The sequence below is a fragment of the Bicyclus anynana genome, chromosome 18 (genome assembly GCF_947172395.1).
Source record: "Bicyclus anynana chromosome 18, ilBicAnyn1.1, whole genome shotgun sequence".
Classification (NCBI taxonomy): domain Eukaryota; kingdom Metazoa; phylum Arthropoda; class Insecta; order Lepidoptera; family Nymphalidae; genus Bicyclus; species Bicyclus anynana.
Window position 1 is genome coordinate 2,172,044 of NC_069100.1, and position 19,711 is coordinate 2,191,754.

Consider the following 19,711-nt stretch of genomic DNA (forward strand, 5'->3'; position numbering starts at 1 on the left):
AATTTTAGAGCATACGTCTAACACTTTTGTATAAAACTGTACCTGTGCAAAAAGCTGAAATTTTGGACTAAATTGCTATAAATACTTTTTCACGCGAAGTCGCGTGATGTGGCAATCAACGTGTTTTAAACAAAAAAACAAATAAAATAAAAACGCCCTAGGTACATCAATAAATATTCCGAATATTATATTCTACGAGTATGTACTCAAACTAAATGACATTAAGAAGCTGGTATCACTCATTATCTTAGAAACTTGGGCAATTAAAGAGGAAATAGACCACGTTAAAAAGCACCGGGTCGGAGTTCAATTACCTATCACTCGATATAACCAGCAATTAACCATACCCCGCGTGTAGGCCGGCAGGCGGCAATCTAACCATAATCAAGCCATCACGTAACAGAACACTTATATCATTTCGTTTAAATTATTCAACACTCCCTTTCTAGGCACACCTTGAGTATGTAGGTATAAGTAAGTACTGAGCACCAAGTAGACTTGACTTTATTTACGTACTAGCAACTCTCTTTAGATTCGCATGAGTGGCAAAGAAAGTTATCATTTTGAATGACCCATACCAGTAGGTCAGTCCGACGATCCGACCGGGGGAGGGAACATCGAACTACCAAGCTGCTCCATTTTGAGTTGGCAATGCAGAATAATGCAGAAGCACACGATGTGGGTGGAAAGACTCTATAAGGGCGACTCCTCTGAGACGCTTCGGCTTACTGGACCACTCTGTTTTGGCCTGATCTCAGGTCAGGAATATCAGACCGACTTTGTTCGCATGAATTTTTGTTTTTGCCCGCGGAAACCATAGTATCGGGATAAATAGTAACCTATGTTTTGTTCCAAGGTCTGATTCACCGGTATACCAAATTTTACTCAAAACAGTTCAGCAGATTAGCCCTGAAAACGAACAGGCTAGGAACAAGAAGTCAAACAGACAATACATACTTATTTTCGCATTTATAATATTAAAAATTATAGTATAGATTATTTTACTTTTATGATGACATATTTTACGTTCTCGAACGTGTGCATTTTCTCAATATCAAGTTATTCAGGGCAAATATGAAATGGTAACATCCTCCTATGTCGCTGTCGGTAAAAAACCCGGTAATCTTAATGACTCTCGTGTAGCTATTGATGTAACGGCGCTCGTTTAGATGAGGCCTTTAATGAAAGTAGGAAGAGTTATGTGAAGCAACACTAGCGATAATATTGTGAAAATATAAGCGTTTTGGTATAATAGAATATTTGACATCCTTAATATAATATGATATCTTCTCCAGTTCCTTCCAATAAGTCGTAAAGGCTATTAGGGTAGGATAGGCAATGACGTGCTTTTTGGTCTTCAACTAGGTCTTCTTCAAACTCTGAATTTAAGTTTAAATTACAGTTGAACATCACCATTTCGACTTTCAGACTACCCATTACTTTCGTCCTCCCAAATATTTTTCATGATTAAGTATACGCCGCCATCGCAACATCGTGTTCACAATAGGGATGATGACAGTTTTTTAAATTGTATATAAATTAAGAGTATACTAATAGTAAAGCAATTTTGTAAAAGAAACAGGGTATCTGCGATCATTACTTTCGGAGCAGCAGGGATTTAAAGGGTCGGATTTGTGGCGCTGCCGCGGATCCCTGAAAAACGCCCCATACAAAATGGCTCGAAAATATGACGTCATAGGCAATGTAATGATCGTTAGATTTGTATGCGCGTTCAAACAAAATTACTAATATCTTTGTTATTTGTGCGTTTATCTTTATAGTTCATATATTAAAAAATGTCACATTTAATGTAAGAAAGCTAAAACTGTATGAATTTTCATCTAATTACGATAAAAAAAATTTGAAATTTTATAATCTCATTTATTTTGCACATATCCAGACAATCTTTGCTTTTTAAGTATAAATTAGTTAACATTGACCCTATTTACCCGAATGTATCATAAAAATCAATATATTCAAACCTAGTCATCATCCCCATTTTTGTTAACCGGACAAATTGTGTTCGGTCAGAAAATAGCGACCTGACACCAAAAAGTCCTTCTAACACCCAACAGACCAGTCGGATGCCGGACGGTTGGGAACCCTAAGACTACTTAGGTAGTAAATAATTTACGTCTGATGCTAAAATCCAAGGGCGTATATAGGATGAATATTTCTATAAGTTGTATTGAATTTTCTAAATTTTTCTAAAAAAAAATGTGCTTTTATATTTCTATGTTGTGTATTCGAAGTTATTAATTTTGTGAAATTAAATGGATAAGATTTTTGGATTTCGCAAGCAGTTTACTGTATTTTGTGGAACAGTTTACTTTTAAACCCTGGACGGTCCTTGACATTAAAGTGGTTATGATACCTACTACCATCCTGGGAAACAATCTTAGACACGCCATTGCTAAAATCTACAACGAAAGTTCATAAAAATTCACTAATAATTGATAGGTTGTTGATAGCATTATATATTATCGCGAGTGATGTGCAGGCAGCATATGCACACATGTTGTTATATTACGTCACACGCATTTGCGTAACAAGTCCAAGCTTTAGATTTTAGATTGATGTCAGTGTATTGACGGTTTTGCATATAATTGAGAATATTTTGAATAAACAGTGATAGTTGATATAACTGTAATCCATTGTAAGTTTGTAATGCGGAGTTTTAGGTCCAGGATTCGAGACCTTGTTGAGAATGACAAAGTTTATGGGTTCATACATAAAAAATATCAAGCAGTTTTTATGATTTTAAGGTATTTACAGGGTGCATAAACAAATCCCTCAAAAGCTGGGAAGGCTACGAACGAATTTCTGTACCTCTGATAATGAATACGTCAAATGACCCCTGGTACCCGTGGTACATGCGCCGCGGTAATCACTTAACGTCAAATGACCCGCATTTTTTAATAGTAATAAATCAACGGATCAAGAAGATGGCCTTGGTGGTAAGTGGAAAATGGAAAAACAAGGAGGGGGAGGCCTCCTTCTTGGTTTTCCATTTTCCACTTACCTAGTACTATTTTTAGTAGGTACTATATAAGTATACTTTAATAACTAACTATAACGAGTATAGGTAGGTAACCTAGTGGTTAAAATATGGCATATATATCATATCATGGTATATCAGATAGGTAATCATCATCATCCAATCAATCATTGACTACCACGAGTCTCCTCTCAGAATGGGTTAGGCTAATAATAATAGTCCACCACGTTGATGACCCAATGCTGATTGGCAGACTTCACACACGTAGAGAATTCAGAAAATGCTTGCTCAGTGCAGGTTTCCTCATGGTGGTTGTCGTACACCGTTTGATATATTTTCACCATTTCATCATTGAACAGCCTTCGGACGTCCACTGCTGGTCGGGCGCTTTCCGGTGTGGGGTCGCTTTTGAGATATTTAATCTTAAAATGCACTCTGAAAAGATGGAGGTGCATCCCCAGGCCGGATTCGAACCTACGCCCTCTGTATGGAAGGCAAAAGTCGTAACCACTGGGCTATCACGGCTATGAGGTACTCGTATTTTCAATTAAAAAGCCAATTCACACGTTGGACATCTCGCCCACATCAACTACGACACAAGATTTATTGCTCTGGCTGTGGGAAATTTGCTTATTAATATTATAAATAATATCGGGCGCCAATTTGATGAATTACTTTCTTCATACGACATAATAAATACCGGAAATTACTTAATAATACATGGACATTAGATCAAAACTGTTATACGACTCTCATAAGAATTATTTGGTATGCAAACTTATTAGAGCAAAAACGATTTGGTTACACAAATAAGTACGTAATTTGTTAAACAATAATTCTATTGCTTTTTTAGAGTAGACTCTAGAATCTAGAGTCTACTCTAAAAAAGTCTAGATACAACTCGTTTGGGATAGCCGCCATGATGATGATGATGATGGGATGCCGGTATTACATGACATAGTATAAAACTTACTAATAAATAAATATATAGCCCAAGACTACAATCTCACCTGATGTTGAGTGATGATGCAATGTAAGATGTAAGCGGACTAACTTGTTAGGAGGAGGATAAAAATCCACACTTCTTTCGGTTTCTACACGACATCGTACCGGAACGCTCAATCGCTTGGCGGTACGTGTTATACTTATATTATACAGAAGGCAATAATTCTTGAGACGGCGCATATTGTGAGGAGGTTCTGGAGCCCTGACCACCGGTTGCTTGGGCACTCAAATGTCCCGCAGCGGGAAGATTGATGTTTTTAATATTTTTTTAATAGTCTTAGTAGTTTTGTTTTTATAACATCGTTAAAAGTTAAAAAAGGTGAATATTTAAATGAGAGAAATAAAATGAATAACTGAGGTTGACAGACGAATGGAAGCGCAGGCCGTAAGTTTAATATAATGATAGCAAAAGTGCCTACAAATTATTTATTTATAATTACTTTTACAAAGGTTAAAAATAATAGTAAAATCTGAATTTGAATAAATTAAATAATTATAACGAATACACACCATCTAATTGTTCACCCATAGGCAAGGTACCCGATACGCTGGCGCTGTTACCTCTCTGGATGACAAGACTTATCCTTTGGGCCAAATAAGCACCAGCTCTTGGGTCACCTGACGCATGGATCAATTTGTCAGACATACAATTAATTTTTTTTTAATTGTATGCCTACAAATATGTAATTTCACTACAAACTGAACCTACACTATATGCTCTTCAGCATTGCAATTCAATATTTATCAAAGGCAAAGCCATAAGCTCGAATGGTAAAGGAAATGCATATAGGTACAAAATCATTTCCTTTGGTTTTAACTAAGTAAGTTGAATAACTTTTTGTGCCTGTGCGTATGCAATTTAAATAAAAAACTTAATTTACTCGAGATATTTCAAATGTTGGTAGCTAAAGAATGTAGGTACTATATCCTTTTAATATACGAGTAGGTTGCCTAATTTTCGAAGGATAGTGTTTTTCTTAAAAGCAAATACGACAGTATAGTATTATCGGTAATGCTAAATTGCCAAAATTGGTATTCAGTTGCTCTTCATTTTCAGTATGACACACTCATATACACACACATATACAGAAATAGAACCTATATAAGATATAGATTTTATCCATCGTAGAGATGATCCAAGATCGTGATGCTAACTCTAACAAATGCATGTAAAATATATAGGTCGAACTAGCTGATGCCGCGCGGTTTCACCCGCGTGGTTCCCGTTCCCGTAGGAATACGGGGATAATATATAGCCTTCTTCGATAAACTTACACTGAAATATTTTTTCAACTAGGACCAGTAGTTCCCGAGATTAGCGCGTTCAATCAATCAAACAAAATTTTTCTTACAACAACTTAACAACTCTTCAACTTTATAATATTAGGAAACCTCCTCCTTTTTTGAAGCCGGTTAAAAAGAAGTTAATATTATTTTCTTTATTACAACTTGTTTTCTTTTAAATGAAAATAGATAAAATATAAATAGCCTCTCTCGCTATTTTTCTTTGTTTTAACTTATTATTAGAAATAGGTAATGTTGTCTGCTATTAACCGAATTTGGAACATTATTTTACCGATAGAAAGCCAAGTTGTTTGTCAGCTATATTTTATCCACGGGAACGGGAACTACGCGGGAGAAACCGCGGGGCGTCTACTTGTATTAGATATATATTTTAATGTTACTAGGGCAGGACTTGTCAGTAGCTAATCTATGCTAGAAATTGCATTCAAGAGAAATTATGTATACCTAGACCATAGACGGATATAGAAATTTTCTAATTAATTTTATCCAAACTGGTTTAGTATGGCACCTAAAATTATAAAATAAAAACATAATTATTAGTTTATCGATCAATCAAAATATTTGACGGACTAGCGGACGCCAGCAAATTGCGTGGAATTTGATTGTTTTGAGCAATATTATGTTATTAAATAATTAATTTACTAGCTTAATTGGTAATGATAAATCTAATGATTTATTAATATTTAACTACCATATAAAAGACTTCAACGCGCTTGAAGCAGTATTTTTAGAGGTTCCGAACTCCGGTTTGTGTGCATTGGTAGTATGTTCAGGCTTTGGATAAATCAAATCAAGGTCCTATCTGGCTATTTTTGCTCTTATACCATCTGCTATCTTGTGTAGCAATAGGCTAATGTAGCTAATGTAGCAATAAAAAATTTAATTGTTGCATTTTTTGTTCTATAAATTGACTGACAATTATAAAAGGTATGATTTTAACAGCTTCGTTGATCCAGTAGTATCCCACTGGCGTTAAATCAAGGTCCTAGATTCGAGTCCTGGGTAGGGTCCTATTTGGTGTCTTGGCTCTTTTTGTTAGAACCTGGCTTGCGGATCGGTGGTAGCGTCACTAGTGACTGTCTGACAGACAGCCAAACTCACTATACAGTGATAGAGTTACTTTTCCAGTATATACAAAATCGTCGTTATCAACCCATATACGGCTCACTGCTGAGCTCGAATGTCTCTGATGAGGTCTCCTCTCAGAATGAGAGGGGTTAGGCCAATAGTCTACCACGCTGGCCCAATGCGGATTGGCAGACTTCACACACGCAGAGAATTAAGAAATTCTCTGGTATGCAGGTTTCCTCACGATGTTTTCCTTCACCGATTGAGACACGTGATATTTAATTTCTTAAAATGCACACAACTGAAAAGTAGTAGTAACACACACCCTCCGGAATCGGAGACAGAAGTCATATCCACTGGGCTATTACGACTCCATATATACAAAATACATGTCAATAATTCGTCCCGTTTGGAGTCGAGACAGACCTCTCCACAAGGAAATCAGCAAACGACTAAGTGAGGCAACAGGCGACCCTCGAGGAGTCAGCGTTCTGCGCAAGGAATTTCAATCGCAATTCAATGTGGTAATGCTGCCTGTGAGATGGGCACCCTATGAAGGGCGGCAAATTTTGATAAGTATTTTTAAGTAATTTTAATTTTATAGATTTAGTAAATTTATTTTAACGTATACATATTTAATTAGTTTCGTTGTACCTTTTGTGTTATAATAAAACATTATACACTTCTGTCATTTAAATAAAATGTCCATAATTATTACAATGGAACCATGTGAGTGTGTTTAACTAGTAGAGAGGCGTATTTATTCTTTTTCGGTGAATAAGTTCATTTATTTTATAGTTAACTTATTAAGAAATATTTTAATGATGTCAATACTCATTAATATTTTCTTTTTCTTAAATTTATAGTGGTGTTTTATTATATATTACACATTTTGTGTGGTACATGACGTTACGGGTACATGAGGCTTAACAAGATTTGTAAGATGTGAAGCCTGCATTTCTCTGTTTAAAGAAAATGAGTTTCCACTTACCATCAGGTAGGACATCCGTTTGGTCTGCCAATTATTACTATATACTAGGGGAGAGACGAATATCTTAGCATTCCATGGCTTCACCGTGCCGGTGCCGGGGACATCGCGTGGTTGAGAGAAGAACTCCGAGCAGAGTCCTGAACTTGTGACTACAGGATGTAGGGTTAAGGAATTACTTGACGATCGAATTACAACACTCCCCGTTCTCTGCTCGTGTTGTCTAATATATAAATAATTACTAAGTATGTAACACCGAACGGCCGAGCTAGTTTGCAGATTTCTCCATGCAAATGCAAAAGTGTCACAATGTTTCCAGAGCCTTAACACGTATCCGAGAAAATCCCTTTCATTAAGAAACTGATACGGTGCGAACTGCATTTTATTAACCAGTGTTCTGTATGTTTATAATTTCATACATCGGTCATATCAGGTCATACGGTTATCTTAGTCGATTTAAAATCGATTAAATTACTCAAAAAGAAAAATCTTTACTAATATTATAAAGAGGTAAACTTTGAGGCTGTAGGGGATAATCTCTGTGAATCTACTGAACCTATTTAAAAATTTCTTTATCAATAGAAAACCACTTTATTTGTGTGTGTCGTAGGCTACATCATTTTAACGGCCTCTGTAGCGCAGTGGTATGCGCGGTGGATTTACAAGACGGAGGTCTTGGGTTTGATCCCCGGCTGGGCCGATTGAGGTTTCTTAATTGGTCCAGGTCTGGCTGGTGGGACGCTACGGCCGTGGCTAGTTATCACCCTAACGACAAAGACGTACCGCCAAGCGATTTAGCGTTCCGGTACGATGTCGCGTAGAAACCGAAAAGGGTGTGGATTTTAAAACATCCTCCTCCTATCAAGTTAGCCCGCTTCCACCTTAGATAGCATCATCACTTTATTGTGACGACCGGAAGAGTTTTCTACACATGACCGCCAAACTTCAGCTGGAAGAAGGCACCTAATGATGATGATGAATAGTAACTACGCAGAAAAACAGCGTGGCGTTTGCTATTAAATATATATATTAGATATTGATCAATGATCAATTCTTTCAGAAACGCTAATATTATTTTGCACTGCATAAATAAATATAATAAATAAATTACATAAATTCGGTTCACAATTCAAAATATAGCCAGTGATGGTACGTTTTTGCGATCATTTACAAGTAATATGGTTTAACATGGTCTAGCATCTAACAAGTGATGATATATATCTGAGGTTGTAAGATTATTTTACGGATCCCAAATAAAGGTTCTAAGGTATACAGTTGCTAAAAGCTCTCTCTATAGATAAGTATTAGTAGGGAACGGAGCTGAAACGCTACACTTAGTTCGCGCGGAGACTCGTTATAGAAAGGTCGCACGATTTGTTTATTTGGCGAAAGACAATACGCCATTCGACTACGAAAACTTTTGAAGTGGTGAAAATATATTATAGTTCTTTGTGATTTTTGTGAGTATTGCTATTTTTCAAACACTATAAAGTAAAATAAAATAAGTTAGTGAGTATATAAAATAAATTAATTTATATATAAATTATTCTTTTTTAAAATACGTTTACGTAGAATTGCAAAAATTTTCATTTTTAATTTTATTTTCATATAATACATATAGGTATATGAACCAAATACCTAAGCAGAATAATAGTGGATTCATTTGTGAAAATATTTCCATGTCCATCAAAATGAACAATGTCCTTCATTTTCTGGACCAGGATTCACGCTAAAACTACTGAATGAAATCAAACAAACAAAAAACAAGGCACGATTTTAGACCATAATACGAAAAAGTTTATAGGATAATTTTTGTCGCGAAAATAAAATCAATAGGGGTTGAAAATTTTAATGGAAAGTCCTTCATTATTTAGTTAATAAATTTGGTATCTGTACTATCCGAAAAATACAAAACATAATGTACTTCAAGATTTTCAAGATACCCAAGGGGTAGAATTTTGAAAAATCTTGAAAAGTTAAAAAACTGTTTTTTTTTTCAATATAAAGCTTTTATGTTTTAAGTTATATTTTTGTATATTAGTGGATTATTTGATATATTATATCATAAATAGAAGGGGGTGAAATAGGGGTTGAAAGTTTACATCGGGCGTCTGCTATTCCCTTATAAGGGAATAGTGGATCCATTTGTGAAAACCTATTTTAATTTAAGGCATACATATATTATTAACAATCTATGTACTTAGACTTAATGTAATAATACTTAACGATATCATAGATAAACTATTGCTTTCCAAATTGAAAATAATAATAATCCTAACCAAAAATGACTATTCTTAGTTCTTGTAATAAAACCTAGCTTTAAATAAATGATTAAACTAATAAAACAAAATAAAGTACCTATTAAAGTATTACTAAATTTAACGAAGGGCGTAGTGTCATCGCCTCTGGACTTATTGGCTTAGAAAAGTGTCGTATACGTGTTCCATGTGATTTTTTTACCTCGAAACTGAGGGTTGATGGTGGTCTTCACGAGTCTTGGGTACGAGCCTCGAGGCTTTGCCTCCTTACGGGTACGTCGCGGGGGATCTTGCTCCCCGGTAAGCTCTTTCAATCCCTTTTGGGGTAGAGGCCTTTGGGTCTTTGTGGTCAAAAATGGCCCCGCGCGGACTCGATTATTCGCTATCAGGGCGGCGTCATATGGTTGCGTCGCGTCGTCGCTTTCATCGCCATACAAGTTGCCGTAAGCGACTGTAGGCCGTAAGTGCCTGTAGGCCGTGAGTGCCTGTAGGCCGTGAGTGCCTGTAGGCCGTGAGTGCCTGTAGGCCGTAAGTACCTGAAGGCTCGGCCACTTGGAGGAGCTCCCGAAGTAGGGGACGCCCTTTCGGTGGTCTGTCGCAGCGTGGTGCGATGTCGTGCAGGTGTGTATTCGCGCCTCAGACCAATTATTGTATAGGACCTGCCTCGCTAAACGTTAATTTTCTGTCAAAGTATATGATCAACGATCTAATGCGATTATAAAAACTGTCCCTATAGTATCGATGTTTCATAGATGTAATCGTGTTTGTCGGTTAAACAGCTCCGTAAAAATACCTTTTAGTGTAATTGAATGGTGTAAAAAACGGGCAAAAACTTCTAGCTTAAAAGCTTCTAGGTAAAAGATTTATACCAAATGTAAGCTCGTTTTTCTCAGAAAATGACAGAAACTTTCGTTTGTGAATATGGGTGCGATACTGGTCCTTCAATAATTGGTCTGAGATTCGCGCACGTACATTCGGCACGCTAAACCGAACCGACGAACTCCTCCACGGTGGGCGTCTTTTGTCACGATGGATGACGTCATTTCTGACGTATCTCGGAGCTCCCATGGCTGTACTGAGGGAGTAAAATCTAGTGCGAGTTTAATAAACATCATAATAGATGGCACCACCAGTACTTTAACTCCCGCTTCAGTTGCGTTGTATTCAGGATCATATTAGTCTAGACTATCTATTACCCAGTTACAGGGTGAATATCAAATGTCGAATAAATAAAATTCAATAAATTTTTGGACGAGGATTTGAATGTCCTCTCGAGAATAGATTTTAACAAAGACTCTAGAGTATCGTCACCAATACATAAAAATAACAAGCTGAACTTTGCAAGTTTGCAGTTTCACCCGCGTAATTCCCTTTCCCATGGGAATATGGAGATCGAATATGGCGTTGGCCTATGTTACTCTTTGATAATGTTGCTTTTTTGGTGAAATAATTTTGCAAATCCAGTCCAGTTAATTCGTTCATCATTATCAACCCATTCGGCTCACTGCTGAGCTCAAGTCTCCTCTCACAATGAAAGGGACTAGGGCAAGTAGTCCACAGAAGTGGACGCTGGATCAATGCGGATTGGCAGACTTCACACACGCAGATAATTGAGAACAAGAAAATTCTCAGGTATGCAGATTTTTTTTAAGCCGTTTGAGACACGTGATATTTAATTTCTTAAAGTGTACATAACTGAAAAGTTGGAGGTGCATGCCCCGGACCTAAGGTCTACACCCTTCGCAATCGAAGGAGGTCATAACTATACAAATCATGCCCACGTGGAATGGTGGAGGATACTGGTTGCATTTCCGCGCTAGACAGTCAGGCTGATCCTTTGCGCAAAAAAAGAGCCAGCCCTTCTGTCACCAGTCGAGGCAACTAACCCTATAGTCAGTATTATGAAATCAATAATGAATTCCCGCGTAGCTCGGTACGTTGTCCCCGGCACGCGATGCGCGAGGAAGTGCAATGTCGCGTGAAACAGTTAGTCACAGTCAGCTCGCTTTTCCGCGGTTTTTGGTTCTGTGTTAAGGTTTGTAGATCAATTGAGTGATTGACTCAAATTGTTTCATTGACTATGGATTTGCGGAATTGTTGGTTGCATAGCTCCACAGTTAAGAAGCGGAACTCGAATACAAGACTACGGTTCATTCCATATTATCATTATCACATCATTAACAACCCATATTCGGCTCACTGCTGAGCTGAGGTCTCTTATCAGGTTAGGTCTTAGTCCACAACGCTGGCCTAATGCGGATTGGCAGACTTTACACACTAAGCTGGTTCTAAGCTCCATATCCTCTGTCCTGTAAGAGAGGGGATATGCTCCCTCCTAAAAAGGAGGGAGCTTTCTAAGAAAATACGACAACAGATCAGAGGAGCGTGAACTTAGAACCTTGCAGAATTCGATCAACCACTTAACCAGTGCAGGTATTGTTTACCTTTATTATTAAAGTAAGCGAACATAAATGTTTTAGCTGTTTTTAAATCGCGTGTAAGTGGGTGTCATTATTGATTAAATTTTAAATATCCACTAGTTAAAATTCTTAATATAAGTATTTTACATTTTTTTTTCATTATTTAATTGGTTTAAATGAAATCTTTGAAATAATAACGATCTGGATTAGTTATTTTGTTAATAACTTACTTATTGATAAGATTATAATGCATTGAGCGATTATACATTTTTTATTGGTGTGGGTACTATGTTGTAGGTTCCTTCAATAGCTCTTTTACCCGACTGCATTAAGGGTTACGTTTTTCGCGCGTACATCGCGTATCTTCCAAACCACTGAACGAATTTACGTAATTAAGATATCGTTAGATTTGTCTTAATAACCCGAGTGTTCTTAGATAGGTGAAGTTTAAAAAACACGACGACTGTGAGACGCTATAGACTCGAGATGAAAAGAAAAATCTTTTACGAATATATCTGGGTGTCAAATTCAAGATTAGGCTCATAGTTAGCGACCAAATCTCGGATCCGTATGTCATCACTGACAACATGCACTGTTCGAAGACTTTCGTCTCAGGCACTGAGGAATTTTGACACTTTACCAATGAACTTTTAATGGATGAATTCTACGCTTAGATATAATTTAAATTTAGTTATTTTAATTATTATAATATGTAGTTTATATTAATGATTTAGGTAAGTAGTTAATCAAGTAAGTAGTATTATTATTAGTAAACTTGTATAGTTACTTACTCGTGTATCAAAAATAAATATTTTTTATAAGTATAAAAAAATTACGTAATTTCATTAAATTGTGAAATTTCTTATACGTAAGCTACATCCATTTAAGTATACTAATTAACGGATGTGGCTTTTATTATGAAGGACCTCTAACCCCTACGGTTCAAGATGGAAGTGAAAATTCTTAAAAATATTCGTCATTCATGTGTGCGTTGCGGTATCTATAAGAATAATTAATATATCAATCTGAATGTGTGATTATTATTATTTAAACAGTATTTTCTTCTTTTTCAGTATAGAATTTAAGCAAAGCAGTCAGAACCACGGTACTCAGTTCTTAATGACCTTCGTTAAAAAATGGTAAGCCATTGTCTAGTAAAATTAACAATTATTTAATTAATTTTTGTTTTTAGATAAAATCAAACCGTTTTAATAGTTTTTCGGGTTCTGTACATATAAAGGAAGAAACGAAACTATATTCATTTGATACCCATATTTTAAGAAAAGAAAACAACCCCATCCCCCACTTTCTTTTTGCATTTACGGGCGTCAATTTGATAATTTGTATAGATTATGTCACTATGAGCCTTATTAGAAGGCTCAAAGTCAGTCAGCGGGCGATGGAAGTTGGGGTCCCAAGGTGCTGGAATGGCAACCCCGCACGGGAAAGCGCAGTGTTGGTCGAGCTCCTACTAGGTGAACCGAAGACATCAAGCAGGATGCAAGGAGCCACTGGATGCTGGTGGCTCGAGACCGTTTTGTTTGGAAGTCCATGCAAGAGGCCTATGTCTAGCAGTAGACGTCCATCGACTGATAATGATGATGTCACTGCCACTATGGTGTTCCGTTTGTCTGTCAAAACCTACCCTTTAACTCTCAATGACCTCTGCCTCCGAATTCGGAGAGTGTGGGATCGAATCCGGTCCGGGGCATGCACCTCCAACTTTTCAGTTGTGTGCATTTTCAGAAATTAAATATCACGTGTCTCAAACGGTGAAGGAATACATCGCTTGGAAACCTGCATATCAGAGAATTTTCTTAATTCTCTGCGTGAAGTCTGCCAATCCGCATTGGGCCAACGTGGTGTACTATTGGCCTAGCCCCCCTGATTCTGAGAGGAGACTCGAGCTCAGTAGTGAGCCGTATATGGGTTGATAACGACGAATAATAATATTAAACTCGGGAGTCCCTTGAAGTAAACTTAAGCAAATAAACGACCATTTATGAAGCAAAGTGCCTGCGATGCCTGCCAAACGCTTACCTTTTTTTATCCTCTACAAGTTAGCCCTTGACAACAATCTCACTTGATGGTAAGTGATGATGTAATCTAAGGTGGAAGCGGGCTAACTTGTTAGGAGGAGGATGAATGTCCACACCCCTTTCGGTTTCTACACGACATCGTACCGGAACGCTAAATCGCTTGGCGGTACGTCGGTAGGGTGGTAACTAGCCACGGCCGAAGCCTCCCACCAGCCAGATCTGCACCAATTAAGAAAACCTCAATCGGCCCAGCCGGGGATCGAACCCAGGACCACCGCGCATACCACTGCGCCACGGAGACATTCAAAGTCAAAGGCCACCTGCGAGCAGTAATATTTTTCTTCTTATGCCTTACATTAAATCCTGTATAAGAATAAAGTAAAGTCACTTTACTCTGTTCGAAGAGCCGATGGACGTTGGGGTCCCAAAGTGCTGGAATGGCGACCCTGCACTAGTAAGCGCAGTGTTGGCCGACCCCCCACCAGGTGGACTGACGACACCAAGCGTGTCGCAGGGATTCGCTGGATGCAGGTGGCTCAGTATCGTGATGTTTGGAAGTCCCTACAAAAGGCCTATGTCCTGCAGTGGACGTCCATCGGCTGATATGATGATGATGATGACTTTGCTCTTTTATTAGGATATTTTATTAAACATTGATAATAATATCTTTTTTTAATTTTTTTTGTCTTTTCAGTGGGTTCTGTTGTTTCTGACGTGCTTATGGGGAACTGCAAACTCGGAGAACGAAGCGGTAAGTTGCTGTTATATTGTTAATTTAAACAAATATGTAGATATCAATTGATGGCAATTGATTTTTATTTAGGTAAGTATGATTTTTATATTTAGGTATAATTGTTTTATATAGATAATTTAAGGTTAGATAAGCATACATATGATACACACTTAAAACTTAGAACCCTAAGTTTATAATATATCCAAATATTATCTTACCACATACCACTATATCCAAAGTTCAGTTCTAATCGCGGCACGATCCAATTTAGTACTAGCGGACGCCCACGACCTCGTCCGCGTGTAATTAAGTTTTTCACAAATCCCTCGGGAACCATGGATTTTTCCTAGATAAAAAGTAATCTATGTGTTAATCAAATCATTACCTATTTTGGTTTTAAATTTCAGCTCAATCGGTCTAGTAGTTGCGGCGTTAAAGAGTAACAAACATCCATACAAACTATCGCGGTTACAATATTAGTAGGATAGCAGGATAGGATAGGCGTTTTTCAGCAATCCACGACAACGCCGCAAAGACATCCCTGTAAAGTAGTAAGCGCAAATACACTGGTACTTCTACAATACTGCTCTACCCATAGTAGTAGTAATCATCATCATCATCATCATCATCATATCAGCCGATGGACGTCCACTGCAGGACACAGGCCTTTTGTAGGGACTTCCAAACATCACGATACTGAGCCGCCTGCATCCAGCGAATCCCTGCGACTCGCTTGATGTCGTCAGTCCACCTGGTGGGGGGTCGGCCAACACTGCGCTTACTAGTGCGGGGTCGCCATAAGTAGTAGTAATAGCATACTTTAAATATAAAGAAATTTAAAAAAAAATGTCAAATACTCAATTATCCATGCTATTAATAGAAACCACTGTTGTCGATCGACCAAGCTGCTGCAGTTTTTGTGTCAATAAGGAAAGCGGTGCAATTATTTACATCAATTATTATAATTAATGCGACAGTTTGAGCCAATTATTATAACTTCTACTACGTCGTTGGTCCAACAGTTAGGTTGTTTTGTTATTTTTTTTCATTATTCTACAAAATACAATAAGCTTAGCCATAGTGCAACATAAAAACAGTAGTTTTTACTGCATTATTGATAAGGTATCAGTTCTTTTTCATTCCGGAACCTTAAAAGAAGATAAAATGACGATTTATAAATACAATAATAATGCTTACCGGTCTTTGACAAAATACGTGTAGGAAATTAGAAAAAAAAAACATTATGTACTACTTTGACTATTACCTAAGAATATTGATCAATGTGGTACCTACTGTAAATAAAAAAAACAAATCTAATTATTCTTCTTCATAAAAATGGCTTCATTAAAACCACTAATTACCTTACACCGTACATGGAGGTATAAAATATAGAGTGTAACTTGTAGTATTGTTATATTAATAACACATTGACAAAGACAGCCTCTAATTAGTAGTTCAAAATAATAACAACTCTTGATAAATGCGCTGACAGTTATAACAGATTGCCCTGTGCACCGCTGATATAATAATGTTCAAACAATAAAGATACACAGCAGAACGCGGTGTAAATATTGGCTTAGGCTTTGTTAGAGCGAAAAAGATGTAATTAATAGTATTTAAAAAGCCTTTGAATAAGTAAATATAATTATTATTCTGTCCAATTTGTCCAAAAGACACACATAGGTCATTAGGAAAAATTCGAATAGAAACGTCTTTAACGACTTATTTTATGTTTTACATAATACTTTCCTTTGTAATTTATTACATATACGTTCACGTCAAGGCATGTACTACCGCATATTTCTGCCAGTATATAAAAAAATGGCATCCTATAATATGACGATGATATGACGTGCTAAAGGAGAATAGATCGCCGACGACTGTAAAATAGCGGAATCACATCCCTGTTCTGAAGATTTATGATTACCTACACTTTGTAGGACGTGTTGTTTTTTATTTATTTATTTACATATTTATTTCAATGTGGCTTTCATCATGGCATGGCAGAGTAGACCCAGTCCCATTCGTCACAACGCAATGATTTACAATCTTCTAGTCACGATATATTCGTACGTCGTTTGGTCGCATGCTAGGCAAAAAGGTACTGTTACACATGCTAAAACGTGCTATTAAGTACGCTCCATATGAGCATGCTTCTCATCAGTTTACATATTTTGCTAGCAATAAGCATCCTATTTTTTAAGCATGCTCCTTAATAAGCATGTTCAAAGCAAACATTCCAATTACACATGCTAATTTTTATATATCGCTCTCTGTCTATAGTATCGTAATAGACAGAGAGATGAAGGTGAAGAGAATACAGAATAGCAATGCTGATTGACTGGCATACTCAATAAGCAAACCTGTTCAGACGCACCCCTTCCACCCGCATAGCAAGTTGCATGCTCATAAATCCCACGATTGTTGATTCTTGAGCAAGCTCCAAATAAGCATACTCATTATTAGCAATGTTGCGATACACATGCTAAGTGTCTTGTAATAAAATAAGACGTAAACTGAAACGCCACAGCGAACGCATTGCAACAATCGCAACTGCTCAATAGTAGCATGCTTTCGTGCTTGAAATGAGCATGTGTAACAGTAGCTTTAGGTTTACCATCTACTTGACCCGTTGATTATTATTTATTACTTTTCTTATCTTGGATTTTATTATATCATAGGCGTATACCTATATCAATGCTATATGTATGTAAATCTATTGTACAGTTCGCGGTACTTTCACCGAGAAATTGACATGATCTAGTGCTGCGCAGATATGGAGTGTAGACTCTATCCTACTTCCGATCTCGTAACAATGTGCCATACCTTACGATTGCTGCGGAAATAAATGGACTGCCCTGTTGATGCATGGTATGGTTATAATCAAAGTGAAATTCTCTTTATTTCATGTTGAACTTTTGAAGCGTTTAAATCAACTTTTATTGCATCATCATCAACCCTTAGTCGGCTCACAGTTGTGCTCCGAGTCTCCTCTCAGAATGAGAGGGGCTAGGTCAATAGTCCACCACGCTGTCCAATGAGGACTTCACACACGCAGAGAATTAAAAAAAAATCTCTGGTATATATGCAAATATATATGATTCTAATTTCTAAATTTAAGAGATTGTATTTCCACCAAAGAAAAAGAAATTGGCGGATCAGTTATATTTTTACGCAGCCTTACGCACTTAGTCAATACAGGGTTCTGTTATTTTATGTGAAAAATATAATGATGTCACTTTAAAATCGAGATAATTCGGGATCGGGACAAAGAGTTTATCCGGTGCAGTTTGTACAAAAAGAATTCAAATCGATTGTTTTCGACTAACGAAGAGCAAATTTTTTTTATATCGGGTAAAAGCTACGAGATATACAAATAAAAATAATAATTATACAATGTAAATAGATTTCTTCAGTTAATGGGGATGATGACTATGTTTGAATATATTGATTTTTATGATACATTCGGGTAAATAAGGTCAATGTTAACTAATTTATACATAAAAAGCAAAGATGGTCTGGATATTTGCAAAATAAATGAGATTATAAAATTTCAAAATTTGTTTAAAATCTTTTATCGTAATTAGATGAAAATTCATACAGGTTTAGCTTCCTTACATTAAATGTGACATTTTTTAATAAATGAACTATAAACGCACAAATAACAAAGATATTAGTAATTTTGTTTGAACGCACATACAAATCTAACGATCATTACATTACCTACGACGTCATTAGTTCGTGCCATTTTGTATGGGGCGTTTTTCAGGGATCCGCGGCAGCGCCGCAAATCTGACCCTTTAAATCCCTGTAGCTCCGAAAGTAATAATCGCAGATACCCTGTTCCTTTTGCAAAAATGCTTTACTATTAGCATAGATACTCTTAATGTATATACAATTTAAAAAACTGTCATCATCCCTATTTCAGGCTGAATGACAAAAATTATTTCGTCACCTAAACTGCAGGTTACTTACGTTCATTGTTAACATTACACATTGTAATAACACCATTCACTCGAGGCATTGAGCCGCATCGGACGTGTGCGTAGACGTAATATTGTTTGTGCATTTAAATTTTAACTTTTCATGATATTTATATGAAAAACACGTGTGAAGTGCTAGTGATTGTGTATTTTGGATATTTATTGAAGATTTTACAATTGGAGAATAAAAAACAGAGGTACTTATCTATAACAGTACTTTATTTATTATAATAAATACCATGTCACACTCACAACCTGATCTTTCTAAAATAAACGATGTCGAAGGGTCCCTCGTTACTCTTAGAAAAAGAAAACAAAGAGATTGTTGTGATATGCTCACGGAATTAAACATTTTTCGTAAAGAAATAACTACCCTTCTTGATCGTCATCTCACATTGGTGCGCGAAGACATATCGACGATGAGAAATGAGATCGCGGAATTAAAAGTAAATTTAACAGAGGTTAAAACAGAAAACAACACTATTAAAGAAAAAATTCAGCTGATAGAAAAAGATTTTATTGACTTGGAAAAGAATAATAAGTTGTTAACTGAAAAATTACTACACAAAGAACAACAAGACCGTCGAAACAACATAGAAATCACGGGAATTCCTTTTAAGAAAGGTGAAAATCTTCTCAGCATTTTTAATTTATTGGCTACCAAGGTTGGGTTTACACCCTCATCTTCGGATGTTGACTGCATCCATCGGGTCAGGCGATATCCCCGTGAAGGAAGACCAGGCGATAGCACTCGTAATGAAGACGCTCAACCACAAAATATTATTGTTAAATTTACACAGCATAATCGTAAGAATGCTATGATAGCTGCAGTTCGCGCGCGCCGAGGTCTTACAACAGCTGATGTGGGTATCGACGGCGCAGCCAAACCAATTTTTATAAACGACCACCTTGCA

General features: G+C 36.8%; 1 protein-coding gene across 2 annotated transcripts in view; it reads left to right on the forward strand.

Moving 5' to 3' along the window:
• The first annotated feature begins 8,676 nt into the window (after positions 1 to 8,676).
• LOC112058089 (uncharacterized) overlaps positions 8,677 to 19,711 on the forward strand; it is a 28,284-nt gene continuing 17,249 nt past the window's right edge. Inside the window, exons 1-3 of one of the 2 annotated variants that reach the window (XM_024098768.2) lie at positions 8,677 to 8,824; positions 13,116 to 13,181; positions 14,776 to 14,832. In XM_024098768.2, coding sequence (XP_023954536.1) covers positions 13,179 to 13,181; positions 14,776 to 14,832 — 60 coding nt within the window. In that variant the 5' untranslated portion in view covers positions 8,677 to 8,824; positions 13,116 to 13,178. Of the gene's footprint in view, positions 8,825 to 13,115; positions 13,182 to 14,775; positions 14,833 to 18,851; positions 18,995 to 19,711 lie in introns of those variants that run through there. The other variant, XM_052886757.1, reaches the window with a different exon arrangement.